Genomic DNA, 15,628 nt, shown 5'->3' on the forward strand with positions numbered 1-15,628 from the left:
AGGAGCCAGAGGCAGGAGGATCTCAGTGAGTTCAAGGCCAGCCTGGTCTACATAGAGAGTGCCAGAATAGACAGAATTACATAGAGAGACCCACCACCATGCCTGGGACTAATCATGTTGTTTTTTTAAAGGTTTATTTATTTATTATGTATACAGTATTCTGCCTGCATGTGTCCCAGGCCAGAATAGGGCACCAGATCTCATTACGGGTGGTTGTGAGCCACCATGTGGTTGCTGGGAATTGAACTCAGGACCTCTGGAAGAGCAGTCGGTGCTCTTAACCACTGAGCCATCTCTCCAGCCCCTGACTAGTCATGTTTTATCAGGGAGAAATAGCTTTCCCTCAATGGGCCTCAACAAAGACTGGCTATCCGACCTTTCTCTCTTTCATGTGGTACTTTAAATCTTAAGAAGGGGAGTTGTGATGTCCCTCCCTCCTTTTAAATAGCATTTTAAGTTCTAAGAAGGTCAATGGTGATATTGCAAACCCTCTAAAACTTACTGTTATTAGGGAAATAGGAAACAGGGTTCAAAATTGGTGTGTGTGTGTGTGTGTGTGTGTGTGTGTGTGTGTGTGTGTCCATTCTTACAGTCCCCAAGGCTGCTGAGCCTAACTAACTACCTTACATTCACCCTCTACCTCCTCCTCCTCCTCCTCCTCCTCCTCCTCCTCCTCCTCCTCCTCCTTCTCCTCCAGACTTTTCGAATCCCTGTGGATCAGATCCAGGGCGGGAATGAGCCTCCTGGCTCCACATCACCAATAGCACAGGTCTTCAGGTGGTAAGGAACCACCAAGAGGCTCCTCTTGCCTTTTAAACTACCCAGCATCTGTTAGGTCCTACTTCTTCCCGGTGAAAGAAGCCGGGCATAACCTGTCACTCCCATTCTACAGAAAAGGAAGCCACAGCCCAGAGAGGGCAAAGGGCCTTCCTGAGGCTGCATAATCAATGGCCGTGTGGAGAGCTGGGCCATGCTTCATTTTTGTTCCTCAGTGCCCTGCCCCTCCTCATGACTTGCAGAGACGCTCACCCTGCCCTGCTTTATGAGGCAGCAGCCAGGCTCTCCGTGATGCATTATTCAGCTTCCCAGGGTTGGCCAGCTCCCGTTACACTGGCCACAGCCCTGGACACCTGCTTCTCACTTCCAGTTCCCCTCCAAGGTGCTGTAGTGGTTGTGAGTACCCTGTCCTGTCTCCACTTTGGGCCTGTGCAGGGGGTCTAGGGCAGATGATGTCCCCCTCTGAAGGTTAATGTCCCCCCTCTGTTAAGTGACCATTCTCTTTGAAGCTTAGCCAGCTAGGACACAGGAAGGCTTAGCCAGAGTCAGCAAGGTGTTGCCATGGTGACTCTAAAGCCAGGCTGCTGCCCAGCACAGGCCTCTCAGTCTACCCCCACTAGAAAACAACACCCAAGCACTTTCCACCACCTCTCAAAGGTGAAACCCAAGGCTAGTCTAGAGGATGAATTATGGATCCTGCCTCTCCACGCCACCCAGCCAGTCCCAGCTGCTCAGACACTGAGGAGACTTAGGTCTAGTCACAAGCAAGAAGACCTAGCTGGTCTCCAAGCAGTGCCTCCAAGGCCCCGAACCTGTGACACCAACCCCAGGCCCATCAGGCACAGAGGCCACCATGGCGAAAGAGGAAGATGAAGAGAAGAAAGCTAAGAAAGGAAAGAAGGGCAAGAAGGCCCCGGAGCCAGAGAAACCCAAACGCAGCCTAAAGGGCACCTCTCGGCTGTTCATGGGCTTCCGAGACCGCACGCCCAAGATCTCCAAGAAGGGTCAGTTCCGGAGCGCATCGGCCTTCTTCTGGGGCCTCCACACTGGCCCGCAGAAGACCAAACGCAAGAAGAAGGCCCGTACTGTACTCAAGTCTACCTCCAAGCTCATGACGCAGATGCGTGTGGGCAAAAAGAAGCGAGCGATGAAGGGAAAGAAGCCCTCGTTCATGGTGATCCGCTTCCCGGGACGGCGTGGCTACGGCCGCCTGAGGCCTCGCGCCCAGTCGCTTAGCAAGGCATCCACAGCCATCAATTGGCTGACCAAGAAGTTCCTCCTCAAGAAGGCGGAGGAGTCAGGCAGTGAGCAGGCCACCGTGGATGCCTGGCTCCAGCGCTCAAGCTCCCGAGTGGGCTCGCGAAAGCTGCCCTTCCCGTCGGGCGCTGAGATCCTGCGGCATGGAGGCCGGCTCCGCAGGTTCCCCCGCAGCCACAGCATCTACTCATCCGGGGAGCCCGTGGGCTTCCTGCCCTTTGAGGACGAAGCCCCCTTCCGCCATGCAGGCTCCCGCAAGTCACTGTATGGGCTCGAGGGCTTCCAGGACCTGGGTGAATATTATGACTACCACCGTGAAGGCGACGACTACTATGACCAGCAGTCGCTACACCATTACGAGGAGCAGGAGCCCTACTTGGCTAGGTTTGGTGCATACAGCCCAGCCTGGCCACCCTATGATGACTACGGGTACCCATCCGGAGACCCGTACAACTACTACCATCCTGACTACTATGGTGACACCCTCTACCCGGGCTATGGGTATGGCTATGGCTACGATGATTTTGAGCCCCCATATGCGCCCCCATCAGGGTATTCATCTCCTTACAGCTACCACGACAGCTTTGAGGATGAAGCCTACCCATACAGCTACTACCTGGATCCCTATGCACCTCACCACATGCTGTACCCACCCTATGACTTTCCATATGACACTCCTTATGACATACCCTACTTTGATCCCTACGGCGTCCCCTATACTGAAGGCGTCTATGGTGGTGGGGCTGAGGCCATCTACCCTCCTGGGGTGCCCTATGTATATCCAGAAGAGCCAGCTTTGATGTACCCCTGGGTGCCACCACCCATATTGTCGCCCCACAACCCATATGCCTACCCTATGGATGACATTGCCGAGCTGGAGGAGCCGGAAGAAGTGGGCGGAGAACGGCAGAGCACCTCCTTCCGCCTGCCCAGCGCCGCCTTCTTTGAGCAGCAAGGCATGGACAAGCCAGCCAGATCCAAGCTGTCCCTCATCCGGAAGTTCCGCCTCTTCCCACGGCCTCAGGTGAAGCTGTTTGGGAAGGAGAAGCTAGAGGTGCCCCTGCCACCCTCTCTAGACATCCCTTTGCCTTTAGGGGATGCAGAGGGAGAGGATGAAGAGGAGGAGATGCCTCCAGTGCCCACGATGCCCTACACCCACCCTTACTGGAGCTTCCTCACACCACGCCAGCGAAACCTGCAGCGGGCCCTGTCGGCCTTCCGTGCCCGCCAAGGCCTAGGCTTTGGCCCTGAGTTTGGCCACCCAACACCACGCCCAGCCACCTCGCTGGCGCGGTTCCTCAAAAAGACGCTGTCAGAAAAGAAGCCCATCCCACGGCTCAGGGGCAGCCAAAAGGCCCGAGGGGGGCGGCCCGCAGTCAGGGAAGCAGCCTACAAACGCTTTGGCTACAAGCTGGCCGGCATGGACCCGGATCGGCCCAACACACCCATTGTGCTGAGACGCAGCCAGCCACAGGCTCGAAACAACAACAACTCCCACGGCCCACCCTCACCCAGGCCCACGCCACGGACCCTCACCCACTGGAGCGCACTCATCTCCCCTCCAGCGCCTGGGCCATCTCCCAGCCCTGGCCCACCGCCAGCTCCACCCTTCTCTCCATCCCTTTCCAGGCCTCCACGGCTAGCTTCCCCCTACAGCTCACCCTATGGCTCCCTCCGCCAGCATCCACCACCCTGGGCTGCCCCAGCTCATGTGCCCTTTACACCCCAAGCGAATTGGTGGGGCTTTGCTGAGCCCCCTCCTCTGAGCCCGGAGGTTACCCCTGACCTTCTGGCCTTTCCTGTACCCCGGCCCTCTTTCAGAGCTTCCCGCAGTCGAGGTGCAGCTTTTGGCTTCCCCAGGGCTTCTCTGATAGGGTCAAGGAGAAGGCCCAATCTGCCCTCGCCCCAGCCCTCTTTGAGGAGCCTGCCAGGGCAAGGCTACCACTCACCTTTGGGGCCATTGTCTCCTCAGCTATCCCTCCGAAGGGGCCCCTTCCAGCCACCCTTCCCACCCCCTCCACGGAGGCCTCAGTCACTTCGGGAGACCTTCTCTCTGCATAGAACCTCTGGGCGCCTGCGCCCACCCCGCTCACCAGTGCTAGGTCCCCGCCGACCACCCTCACCACCCCCACTCCTGAACCATGGTCCCCGGCACCGGTCCCTCAACCTGCCCTCACGCCTTCCACGGACCTGGCGGCGCCTCAGTGAGCCACCTACCCGGGCCGTGAAGCCATGGGTACATAGGCCCTACCACCCACCACCCAGTGCTGGACCCTGGGCCACAGGGTCTTTGGAGCACCAAGAGAACCAGCATGAGCCAGAAGACTCAGAGACGCCTTGGACAGTGCCCCCACTGGCCCCCAGCTGGGATGTGGACATGCCTTCAACACAGCGCCCACCTTCTCCATGGCCAGAAAGTGCAGGCAGCCTCAGAGGCTTCTCCAGGACTTCTCCTGTGCCTGAAAACCCCTTGCATGAGCACATGAGCCCTGTGCATGAACCACAGCCCGAGGACCAAGCCTCCAATCTAACTGGTATCTTCCTGAGCCAACACCATGACCCAGGGCCTGGGCAACTCACCGAGTCAGCCAGCCCAAGCTTGGAGAATCCTGAAGAGGCAGTCACCCCCGGGGACCCTCAGCCACCAGCTGAGCCTGAGACCCTGAACCCAACACCTCCCAACAAAAATATTTGCTCAGAGAGGAAGGATTTACAACTCAGCCTCTCATACCCACTGGTCACACATAAGCAGGCAAGGGCTACATGGCCACTATGGCGACGCTGGAAGACATTGTCCAGAACCCCAGCTCCCTTGGCCCCCACCAGAGCCCCAGGACCCTTGTTCAAGACAGGGAAGAAACCCCAGGCTGAGCCTGGGCGGTTCGCGGTCGTCATGCCTCAAGTACGAGGGCTGAGCTCCTTCCAGCGACAAGGGTCTGCTCCCCTGCAGCCTCCAGAGCACCCAGACCGAGACCCAGAGCATGGCCCAGCACCTAAAGCCTGTAGTCTACGCTGGCCCCGCCTCTGGCCACCAACAGATGCTCACTGTCCCTGGCCACAAGTACAAACCCACTCCTTTCAATCCTACCTCCGGGGCCGTAGAAGTGACTGCCTGTCTCAAAGGGGCCCCTGGAAAAAGCATGGCCCCCAAAGCTGGCAGAACAAGGTATGGGGGCACAAGTCAGAGGGTGGGATTGGGAGTTCTGGCCTAAGACCCAGAACGGGAGGTGGCCTGAGGAGGCATGGGCAGCCTCAGCAAGTGGTTGTCTACATGGACCTCTGTCTCCCTTCTGAAGGTGAGGAGAACTGCCTGGACCTTGCAGGGCATCTGAGGGTTGCCCAAAGGAGTGTCCAGAACAGGCAGGCCCTGGATTAAAGGACTAGATGAAGGTAGATGTACAGGATCCTACTTTCTGACTGTCTCATGGCAGAGTAGGGAAACTGAGTCCCAGAAGCCAGGAGTCTGTGGGGGTATAGGCAGGCAGTCTGTCTCAGGGAGCCCAAGTCCATGACTGGCATCGGCGTACAAGGGGGAAGGTGATCTGGATGCTGGGTGGCCCTTGGAGGAGGTAGATGATCACTCTAGCCTCCCTGGGGACACCCAGAAGGGGTGGGGCAAGCAATGATAGGCGGTACTTCATCTCTGCAGACCGTGCCCACAGAGCAGGCAACAAGCTGGCCTAGCAATGGCAACCGGGGCAGCCTGGCTGCTAGGGGGACCCTGGCCCCGGCGACGGGTGCCCCGGGCTGTGTGGGCTGCAGCATTGCGGGAGCGGGGCACGGGGTGCCCAGGGGTGAGGGGCAAGGATGCCTGGGCCCTCCTCACTCTGGAATACGTGAGTGGCTGAATTATTCAGGGTCTGTGGCCGCTGGCAAGCACGTGAGCAGATGGGTGGGCTGGAGGCCAGGGCAGGAAGGGTTGATACTTGCTGCGCCCTACTTAACAACAGCGTGAGGCAGGCCGCGGCCAGGCCCTCTTGTATCCTCTTTCCTTGCCCAGGGAGGGTGCAGCTGGGATGGGAAAGGCCAAGGCTGCCTATGTGTATGCTCGCAGTGACCCAGAGCCTTGCAGGTCCGTGTGCCTGAATGTGGATGAGTAAATACCAGGGACAAGCAAGGAGAGCGGGTGTGTGCCAAGTCTGAGCAGACATGGCATCCATGGAGATGTGGGCTATCGGCCTACCCTTTGAGTGGGCACATACATGTGTACATATAAATGGACACTGTGGAGATCCGTCAGCCCCAGGCTGACATCAGGACTCCCATTCTCAAGCTCCTCAAGGTGGGAGGACCATAGCTGCTGCCCACAGGGACATTCCAAGTGGATGTTGAGAATACCGATATGAGTGTGTGCCCCCAGTCAAGCACATGGGCATGCACCTAGCCACAGCATACGGAAAGACCACAGATATGCATGGGAGCTGTGAGAACTGCAGTACCACTCCAGTAGGTCCATGTGCAGGACCTTACACACTTACCCTGGGCAGGAGGTGGTTCCATGCTGGGACAACCTCCATCTTCGTCTTTCCAGAGGCCTCACGTGCCCTGACACAGGTGTCCATCAAGCTGTCACGCAAGCCAACACACGGGATCTGTGGGGAGCAGGGCAGGGACACTGAGAAGACAGAGGTGGGGGAGGAGACAGACACTTGTGTATGTGGTTGTGAATGTATCTGTGTGTGCCCGCTCCCTGAGCAGGACACTTGTGGCGCATAGGCATGCTCCCCCAAGACACTTCACACACAGACTCATGTCCCTGTGCGTGACGGTTGTACACAGTCTTCATGGGCCACTGCACCCTGAGACAAAGAGGCTGGAAGACCCCCAGGATCTAACCTGGAAGTTCCTCTGGGACCATGGGAGCAGCTGCCTGGTGTGTCCAGGCCAGGGTCTGCCCAGGCCTCCAGCGTGTCCCTCTTTCTCACAGATGCACTCCATCCGCAACCTGCCTTCTGTGCGGTCCCGTGAGCAGCACAGGGAAGACGGTGTGGAGGACATGACGCAGCTTCAGTAAGTGGGTGGGGTAGGGGGACCTCCTCGTGGGATTCCTGAACTCCCAACCCCGATGGACGCATCCAGAGTCTCAGTTTCCCCGTTTGCAAATAGTGTCATGACGTGTCGCAGAAGCCAAGCGTGTGCACACCAAAGCTTTGTGAGTTAGACAGTCCTTGGTTCAGATCCCAGCCTTACCACTTACCAGCTAGCTGTGCAGCCATGGGCCTATCATTTCTCTGCTCTGTGCCTCAATTTCTCATCCACAAGGGAGGTATGATGGGCAGCTGCTGTGAAATAATGACAGATGTCGTAAAGCCCTAAAGCTCTCCATCCATAGTAATTCAGCCTCAGGTCTTCTGCCTCAGTGCCCACCAGGGTCCCACAAAGTGGGTATGAGGTTTGCTACCCCATTGAACAGATGAAGAAACTGAGGCATAAGAAGATGAACGATCTTGCCCAAGACTCATAGCTGGTCAATGGCAGACAAGGGCTTAATCTCAGACACAGCTGACCATGACACCATGCCAAGTAGGGTGGATCCTGTGCCAGGACTGGAGACCCTCACAGTACCTCATGTCCTTCCAGAGACCTCCAAGAGACCACTGTGCTATCCAACCTGAAGACCAGATTTGAACGAAACCTCATCTATGTAAGTCTGGGACTTGCCAGTCCAAGGATCTCCTTGGATTCTAGACTAGAGGTGGCCAGAAGGGTGGAGGGGAACCTGTGACCTCAGAGTTAAGGGACAGAGGGCCTGAGGCCTGGAGCCACTTCCGAAAGACATGTATACCTGTAAAGGCTTCGATGACTTCAAGGCACATGAGCTACCTGCTTCTCTGTTCTAGACAGTGGAGGTTGACCTTGGCATGGAGCAGACATGCCTGCAGCCTGGGCCTGACCATGAATAAATGAGGCGGGCGGGAGATTACATGCCATCTTGGCCTGATTAAGGCCAAAGAGCCTGGTTCCGTTCACACAACTTTAGCCTGTCCAGAGCCTAGGGTTCATTAGAGCTCAGACCCTCTTGCGCTGGAGAGGGTTAGATGATGGAGTGAGGCCAGGGAGGCACACATATGTCCCATTGGAAAGGGACTCCTTGCTCCAAAGCAGGAAGAGGGAGCCATAGATGCCCATGGCAACCGTGACGCTAAAGTCCCCGTCTATCAGCAGACCTATATCGGCAGCATTCTGGTGTCGGTGAACCCATACCAGATGTTTTCCATCTACGGGCCAGAGCAGGTGCAGCAGTACAGCGGGCGTGCCCTGGGAGAGAATCCCCCGTGAGTATCTGTGGGGTGCAGAGGGGTTGCCCTAGGGTGACCTGGGTCCTCTTCTGAGCTTGGGGAGCCCCCGGATGCCTTTCAGCCATCAGTTGGGGATGAGTGGGAGTAGGCAACCCACAACTCAGTGCAGTCTCTCCCCAGGTTTGGCACGGTCTCCTCTAGAGGTCACTGTAGCTCTGACTGGGGGTGAGAGGTGGGTAGTGCAGGCTGAATTAGACCTGAGACTGAATTGCTATGGTGGGTAGCGCTGGTGGGTAGCTCTGCTGAACAGAGAAACCCCTTCCCCTAAGCCCTGGCAGTCTTGGGACTGTGGGAACTGACTGTCAGAGACAGTGATGCCTAGTGCTCTGTCTCACCAGGCACCTCTTTGCAATTGCTAATCTCGCCTACGCCAAAATGCTTGATGCCAAACAAAACCAGTGTGTCATCATCAGGTGAGCCGAGCTGCGCTCAGGTCGCTTTGCATCCAGACATCTAGATGGTGAGATGCGAACCCACTATGAGTGCCCAGGAAGGGCACTGGGTCCCTCTGGGCCACCCCATGGCTTATGGGTTGGAGTGGGTGTGGAGAGGCCGAGAAAAGCTGACGCGCTGGCCCTGTGTCCGGCCAGTGGGGAGAGTGGTTCTGGAAAAACTGAGGCCACGAAGCTGATTCTCCGCTGCCTGGCTGCCATGAACCAGAGGAGGGACGTCATGCAGCAGGTAAGAACTACTGTCAAGCCAGCATGCGGTTGCCCTGTCTGCTTCGGATCGCCAGCCCACCCTTGCTGAGACCAGGCTCTTTGCTGAGTACACCCCCAAGAGACCAGGCTCTTGACTGTGCACTTGGATGGAGGGAGACTGAATTCCAGATAGGCCAGCAGGGGTGGCTCAATGCAGGGCTTCTCTGTCTTCCATCTTCCCCAGGGAAGTGCCAAGGGACAGACAGGTAAGCCATTCTTACTTTCTAGCGTCTCCAGCCTGATCATGTCTTTCTGGTTATGGCACAGGACCACCATAGTCTCATACCCAGATGCTGAACAAGTTCATATGTGGCCATAGCATGAGGCAGAGGCAGCAGCAGACTTCAGGTTTGCTGATCAGACATGAGAACACTAAATCCTGCACCCCGACGCCACCCTTGGAAGTTCATCCATTCCCTCAGTAAAGGTTTACAGAGGCCTTACTGTGTTCTGGACTCGGCAAGGAACAGAGCATCTCATGACAATGTTTACAACTGTGTGGGAGTTACATTCCAAGGCAGGGGGTGGAGAAGAAGAAAATCTAAGTAACTGTGAAGTAAATTATGTATACCGGAAAGAGTAGTATTAGTGTATGTGGAGGAGAAAAAAAAAGGAGGGTGGAGGAAAGAGAGAGAGAGAACCAGGGAGCATCTTTATAAGCACGAAGCAGAGATGAGGCCCTGAGCAGACCCGAGAAGAGGGAGGAGGCCAAGGAGAGATCTTGTGCAAGGATGCAGGCAGGTTTAGGGTGCCCACAGGACATCAGAGTGGCAATGTGGAGTCTGGATCAGAGAGGCCAGGGGCTCAGGTGCCAGTGTCTGTGGCACTCGGTGTACAAGAATGCATTCAGGTGCAGGGCAAAGCCAGCCAGGGACGTGCCACAGTGTGATCCAGTCACAGTGTGAAGAGGGCTAAACCAAGAGTGACCACAGGCAGCGTGGATGAAGAGGAACTGCTGAGAAGAGGTGCCCATCAGGTGTCCACTCAGGTGATGGGAATCCAGGGCTCAGTGTCCAGAACCATGGCCTCTCAAAATTCCCGGCTGGCAAATGGCTATAAAGCTACAACTGGTGGCCATCTTGGCAGGACCTCTTGGGGGTTGACTCATGCCCTCTCTGCTCTAGGCAGTTTTCAGTTTCTTCTACATGTCTGGGGGAGCCCATGAGGTAGGCAGGGAGAGATGTGGGCTCCATGGGTTCCTCCTTGGGCTGGGTGTCTTCCAAACACCCTCATGGAGCCTCGTGGCGTCCCTTGGAAATGGTGTCTGGGATCACCTGCAGATGAGAACCTGATGTCTGGGAAGACCAGTGACTTGTCTGGTGTCCCCAGATGAGGTGACAGGGCAGGGATTTACTTTCCATGGCAAGAGGTGTGTGGAAGACAAGTGAGGATGTGTAACATACTGGATCTGAGAGTTTCTAGGCTAGGCACACAGCATGAGGGCATTGGACAGGTCAGGTCTAGGGTCAGTTTAAGGCATGGCTGGATCTAGGGTCTTAACCCACTGGGCATGCCTTGACCCACCCTCATACACTCTGGTCAGCAAAATGGTGGTGTGGTACCTCCCTCATTTCAGGAAAAAGGTCCATCTCATTGAGTAGCTTTGGTCGTGTATCCTCACTAGACCAATCACACAACAGGGGCCCTTCTCCTTCCTGCAAAGTTTATATATACCCTAGGCTATGAGAACATGCCCCCCCCCCCCCCGACACACACACAGTTTTCTGGCTTCATGTCACATCCTGTGCTGAGTACCAGGAGCAGAGAAGGTGTTGCACACCTCCTGGAATCTCCCAGGGACTCCCAGACTTAGGGACCGTATAGAACAACGCCCTACTACACTTTACTACTGAGCAGCCGCAGGCAACCCCGCCCTCTGCTTCTGCTGTTCTTTATGGGAGCTCCGCAGGCACCCCACTGAATGCAGATGTGAACAGCAGGAGTCACATCTGTGGGAACTGGGCCCCCTTCTTCTCCCCAAAACTTCTTCCTGAAGACATGATTTGTTTCTTTTTTTTTTAACTTTATTTTTATTTTTTTTTTATGAACATCAGTGTTTTGCCTGCATGAATGTCTGTGTGGAGGTGTCGGGTCCCCTGGAACTGGAGTTACAGACAGTTGTGAGCTGCCGTGTGGGTGCTGGGAATTGAACCCAGATCCTTTGGAAGAGCAGTTGGTGCCCTTAACCTCAGAGCCATCTCTCCAGCCCCCTGAAGATATGATTTAACCAGAGACAATGCCCTATGCATACTAAGTGTATGTTCACCAGGCACTGTTTGGGAAGCACTCTTCTGGACCTGGAGGCCCTGGGCATGCCGCAGCCCCTCTCTACAAACCAGTTTCTGAGTCTCTGAGACAGCAGTGATGTTAGCACCTATGGATAGGATACGTACATGAACCAAAATTAGGGCGTGGAGGCACAGACCTACTGTCCAAGTACTGAGGAGGCTGAGATAGCTGGGTCATGCCTGGACTATATAGTGAGATCTTGTCTCAAAATGAAAAGCAAAGGCTGTGGGTATGTCTCAGTGGTAGAGCATTTCCCTAGCATGTGTGACACAGTCTTGAGTTCTATACCTAGAACTAAGGGGGAAAAAAAAAGGTAGAATATGTCTGGCACACAGTAGGTACTTTTAGGTGGGTGCCCCAGTTAGCTATGATCACCCTGGGTGGCTCTGCTCATGAGATGCTAAACTCATTGTTTTTACCCATTTAGAGAATTTGGGGGGGCCTGTTATGCATCCATTGGCCCTGTACAGAGAATGAGACTCAAGTGTGCAAGGAGACAGACACCTGCTCATCCACAGGGCTGACTCTCTGTAGGGACACAGATAATATCCAGGAAAATGTATTTGCTGAGGCACTGAGTACCCTGAGGAAGAGAAGCCTTGGGAGGCTCCCTGAAAGAGGAGAGAAGCATGCAGGTGCTTCCAGGCACAAGGATCAGCGGGTGCAGATGTCCTGAGGCAGGGATGGATCTAGATGTAGGGGGGCTGGTGAAGCGGGAAGGACAGATTGGAGGAGGGGAGGCAGGAAGAAAGGAGACAGGGCTGGACTTGGAGGTCAGAGCAGGACTGTGATAAGGTGGGTGCCACAGTGTTGGCATGGGTTCCAAAGAACACCTTGGTGACTGTGCTGAGCCTAACAGGAGAGGTAAGGGCAAGGAAGTGTCAGAGAGGAACCTGGAAGGCGGGTGGCGGGAGTCGGGTGTGGGGCAGAAAGAACGGGGCATCCCTGAGCCTTGATGCAAGACGCGGGCTGCACGCCACACCCTGAGGCCACGCTGCAGCCCCTTGACCTAGGGTCTTGGAGGCTCACAGGATTTGCAACAGGGACCTAAAAGGGTTCACCAGTGTCTCCACAGACCAAGGCTCCTGGCCTCCTGGAGGGAGAGGTGGCCAGTCTTGTAGTGAATCACTTTTGTTGTCTCTTGTTTCTGCTGCGGCTTCACCAACACCCCTGAAGATAAAGGTATGCAGGCTGCGTGTTTGGACCATGGGTAGCAGGGTCAGGGGGCCGGACCACGGGGCTTAGAGCTAAGCATGAGGGTGGGGCTTCTAGGGACAGAGGAGACTTTGGGATTCTAGAAGTCCACTTCAGGCTGCCCCTCCAAAGGGAGGGTTCCCTGGGAAGGCCTCTGTTTGGGTATGTTGAGTCATGCCCTGATCGCAGTGACTATCTCTCCCATAACCTTTCCTTCTTGGTCCAGATTCTGGAGGCAACGCCTCTCCTGGAGGCCTTTGGTAATGCCAAAACCGTCAGGAATGACAACTCTAGCCGCTTTGGGAAGTTTGTGGAAATCTTTCTAGAAGGGTGAGTAGGGGCCGTGGTAGATGCCCAGAGGCCTTGTGGAGCCCTCCATGGCCTACAGCAGCACCCAAAGTTAAGTGAGCCACCTCAGTCCCCAAAAGCTGACTGTGTTTCCCCAGGGGTGTGATCTCCGGTGCCATAACCTCTCAGTACCTGCTGGAGAAGTCAAGGATCGTGTTCCAGGTAGGCAGGCCACAGGCCTGGGTGGTGGTACCAACACTTGGAGCCCGGCCCGGGGCTGGGGGTAGTGGATTGTGAGCAAATATGTGTATACGTGTGTGTGTGTGTGTGTGTGTGTGTGTGTGTGTGTGTGTGTGTGTGTACCTGAGCCTGTGATCTGCCACCTCCCTTATCTACCCCAACAGCTTAGTTGGCTCATCCCTACCAAGAAATCAACAGATTGTTCCCTGTCCCAGGAACATAAGGGTGCATGTGTGGCCCAATCCTTTGCCTCCTCCAAGTCAGGCTGCCATGGCCTTCACTCAAGGAAGCCATCTGATTCTACGCAGTTCCTCATACCCTATCACAACCCCATCCTTAAGCGCTTCACTTCTCATCTGTGAAACACATTACCCTTTAAGTAACTAAATGTCTCAAGATAGTAGATGGGTTCTATGAGATCGGTCCCCATGGTATCCCGTGGGGCTTGGGGCTCAAGAAGACCTCAGCCAAATGGGCCAAGTGAACCATCTGAAGGCTTGTGTGCACATCTGGGCCAAAGAGATGCATCTCCAGGTGTACGGGTCTGGTTTACATAAGAGAAAAACAGGTGGGTTTGTTCCTATTTCTCCAAACAAAGTAAGGCTAGCACCCCATCATACCAAGATGCTCTCAGATCTCACCCCAGAGATGCCAGCCGACCTCAGGTCCCTGTGTATGGACATTTTTATGTGCATAGCTGAGCCTTGCTGAGTGACTGGGGGCTCACTCTTTTATGCACCCACTTTGCCTCCCTTTCAGGCCAAAAATGAGAGAAATTATCATATTTTCTATGAGCTGCTGGCCGGCCTTCCAGCCCAACTGCGGCAGGCCTTCAGCCTGCAGGAGGCTGAGACCTACTACTACCTGAACCAGGTGAGCATGCGCAAAGGGCTACCCAGCTACCCAAAGCCCCACAGCTCCTGGTAGTTAGGACAGGAACATCGGGCCTCAGTAGAGAGAGGAGCCCACCTGATCTTTCATCTCTTCAGATGAACAGAACAGAACTAGCCAAGGTGATGGTACTACCTGCCCCCTCTCTGGAACTCAGTTTCCTTTTCTGGGAAATGGGGACAACATAGCACCATTATATAGAGGTGTGGGAGAGGAATGCATGACTTGGTACTGGCCTATAGCCCATCCTCCATTAACGCTGGCTGTGGTTAGGGGACAAGCTCCTGTTCCTCCTCATACAGTCTGTGGAGCTGTCCTGGGTCCCCTCAGAACCTCCTGGAAAGCAGGACATGACGGGCCCTCAGCTTGAGAACTGGACACTGACCCCATCCCCTGCCCCACACCAGGGTGGGAACTGTGAGATCGCTGGGAAGAGTGATGCGGATGATTTCCGTCGTCTGCTGGCAGCTATGGAGGTGCTCGGCTTCACCAGTGAGGACCAGGACAGTATCTTCCGCATCCTGGCCTCCATCTTACACCTGGGCAATGTCTATTTTGAGAAACATGAGGTAAGAGGTGCTCAACCTGCAAGGCCACACCCAGGCCTTCGAGCTTCCTCCCTGGCTACCCATGGCTTCTCCTGCTTGGGCATATTCTTTTCTTGTGATATGTGAGAATTCTTTATATATGTTAGAAAAGTCAGACGATTATTTTTAGATGACAGAAAACATATCCTTTATGTTTTGATTTTGTTTACTATAAATTTGGTATTTTTCTTTAGGGGTATCGCCATGTAGATTATTCCAAAATTACCTTTAAGCAGTTTATCAATCTTTTCTTATACATTGTAGATTTTTTTTGGGGGGGGGCGGTCATTTTGAGACAGACCTCTCTCTCTAGGCTGGGGATGGAGCATGCTTCTTGATAGAGTGCTTGTGTAGTATGCAAGAAGTCCTGAATTTGATTCTTGCCCGCCCCCCCATAAAATCAAGTGGGTGCCGCACACTGCTAGGTGGAGGAAGGAAGGACCAGAAGTTTACGTTCATCCTCAGCTACACATTAACCTTGAGGGTAGCTTGGGCCTCATGAGACTCAGCCTCAAAAAAAAAAAAAAAAATGACAAGATGCCTCCACAGATAAAAGCACTTTGGGGCTCACATGGTGGAAAGAGAGAACTAACCCCTGCAAATTGTCCTCTGGCCTCCATGCACGCAGGGCATGTACACCACACATAAAAGCAAAACAGATAAATAAATGTTTCAAAATATTTGTTTGTTTTTTAGAGATAAGGTTTCTCTGTGTAGCCCTGGTTATCCTGGAACTCACTCTGTAGACCAGGCTGGCCTCGAACTCAGAGATCCCCCTGCCTCTGCCTCCTGAGTGCTGGGATTAAGGGCTTGCGTCACGATGCAGGACTTAAAAATCGTTTTAAAATTGTGCCCAAGAGGTGGCTCAAGTGGCTAGGAACGTTAGTGACGCTCGTAAAGGACCCGAGTTCAGTTCCCAGCACCCGTGCCGGGCAGTTCACACCAACTTGTATCTTCATCTCCCTGGGACATGATACCTTTGTTCTGGCCTCTGTAGGTGTCTGCACCTACATGTGCACACACACAACTAAAAATCAAGTAAGTCTTAAAGTAATAATCCATTGTAGTAAAGTGTGAGGTAGTAAACCATTTAATTTCCAGGTGG

At 54.6% G+C, this 15,628-nt stretch overlaps 1 protein-coding gene across 2 annotated transcripts in view; it reads left to right on the forward strand.

Moving 5' to 3' along the window:
* The first annotated feature begins 1,116 nt into the window (after nucleotides 1-1,116).
* The window catches only part of Myo15a (myosin XVA), a 55,757-nt gene continuing 41,245 nt past the window's right edge, over nucleotides 1,117-15,628 (forward strand). For both annotated transcript variants that reach the window (XM_076542499.1, XM_076542500.1), the window contains exons 1-11: nucleotides 1,117-5,200; nucleotides 6,962-7,044; nucleotides 7,615-7,678; nucleotides 8,200-8,309; nucleotides 8,672-8,746; nucleotides 8,924-9,014; nucleotides 12,500-12,505; nucleotides 12,744-12,847; nucleotides 12,964-13,027; nucleotides 13,805-13,918; nucleotides 14,344-14,505. In XM_076542499.1, the coding sequence (XP_076398614.1) occupies nucleotides 1,631-5,200; nucleotides 6,962-7,044; nucleotides 7,615-7,678; nucleotides 8,200-8,309; nucleotides 8,672-8,746; nucleotides 8,924-9,014; nucleotides 12,500-12,505; nucleotides 12,744-12,847; nucleotides 12,964-13,027; nucleotides 13,805-13,918; nucleotides 14,344-14,505 (4,443 nt within the window). In that variant the 5' untranslated portion in view covers nucleotides 1,117-1,630. The remainder of the gene's footprint in view (nucleotides 5,201-6,961; nucleotides 7,045-7,614; nucleotides 7,679-8,199; nucleotides 8,310-8,671; nucleotides 8,747-8,923; nucleotides 9,015-12,499; nucleotides 12,506-12,743; nucleotides 12,848-12,963; nucleotides 13,028-13,804; nucleotides 13,919-14,343; nucleotides 14,506-15,628) is intronic.

This window comes from Peromyscus maniculatus, chromosome 8 (assembly GCF_049852395.1).
Source record: "Peromyscus maniculatus bairdii isolate BWxNUB_F1_BW_parent chromosome 8, HU_Pman_BW_mat_3.1, whole genome shotgun sequence".
NCBI classification, from domain to species: domain Eukaryota; kingdom Metazoa; phylum Chordata; class Mammalia; order Rodentia; family Cricetidae; genus Peromyscus; species Peromyscus maniculatus.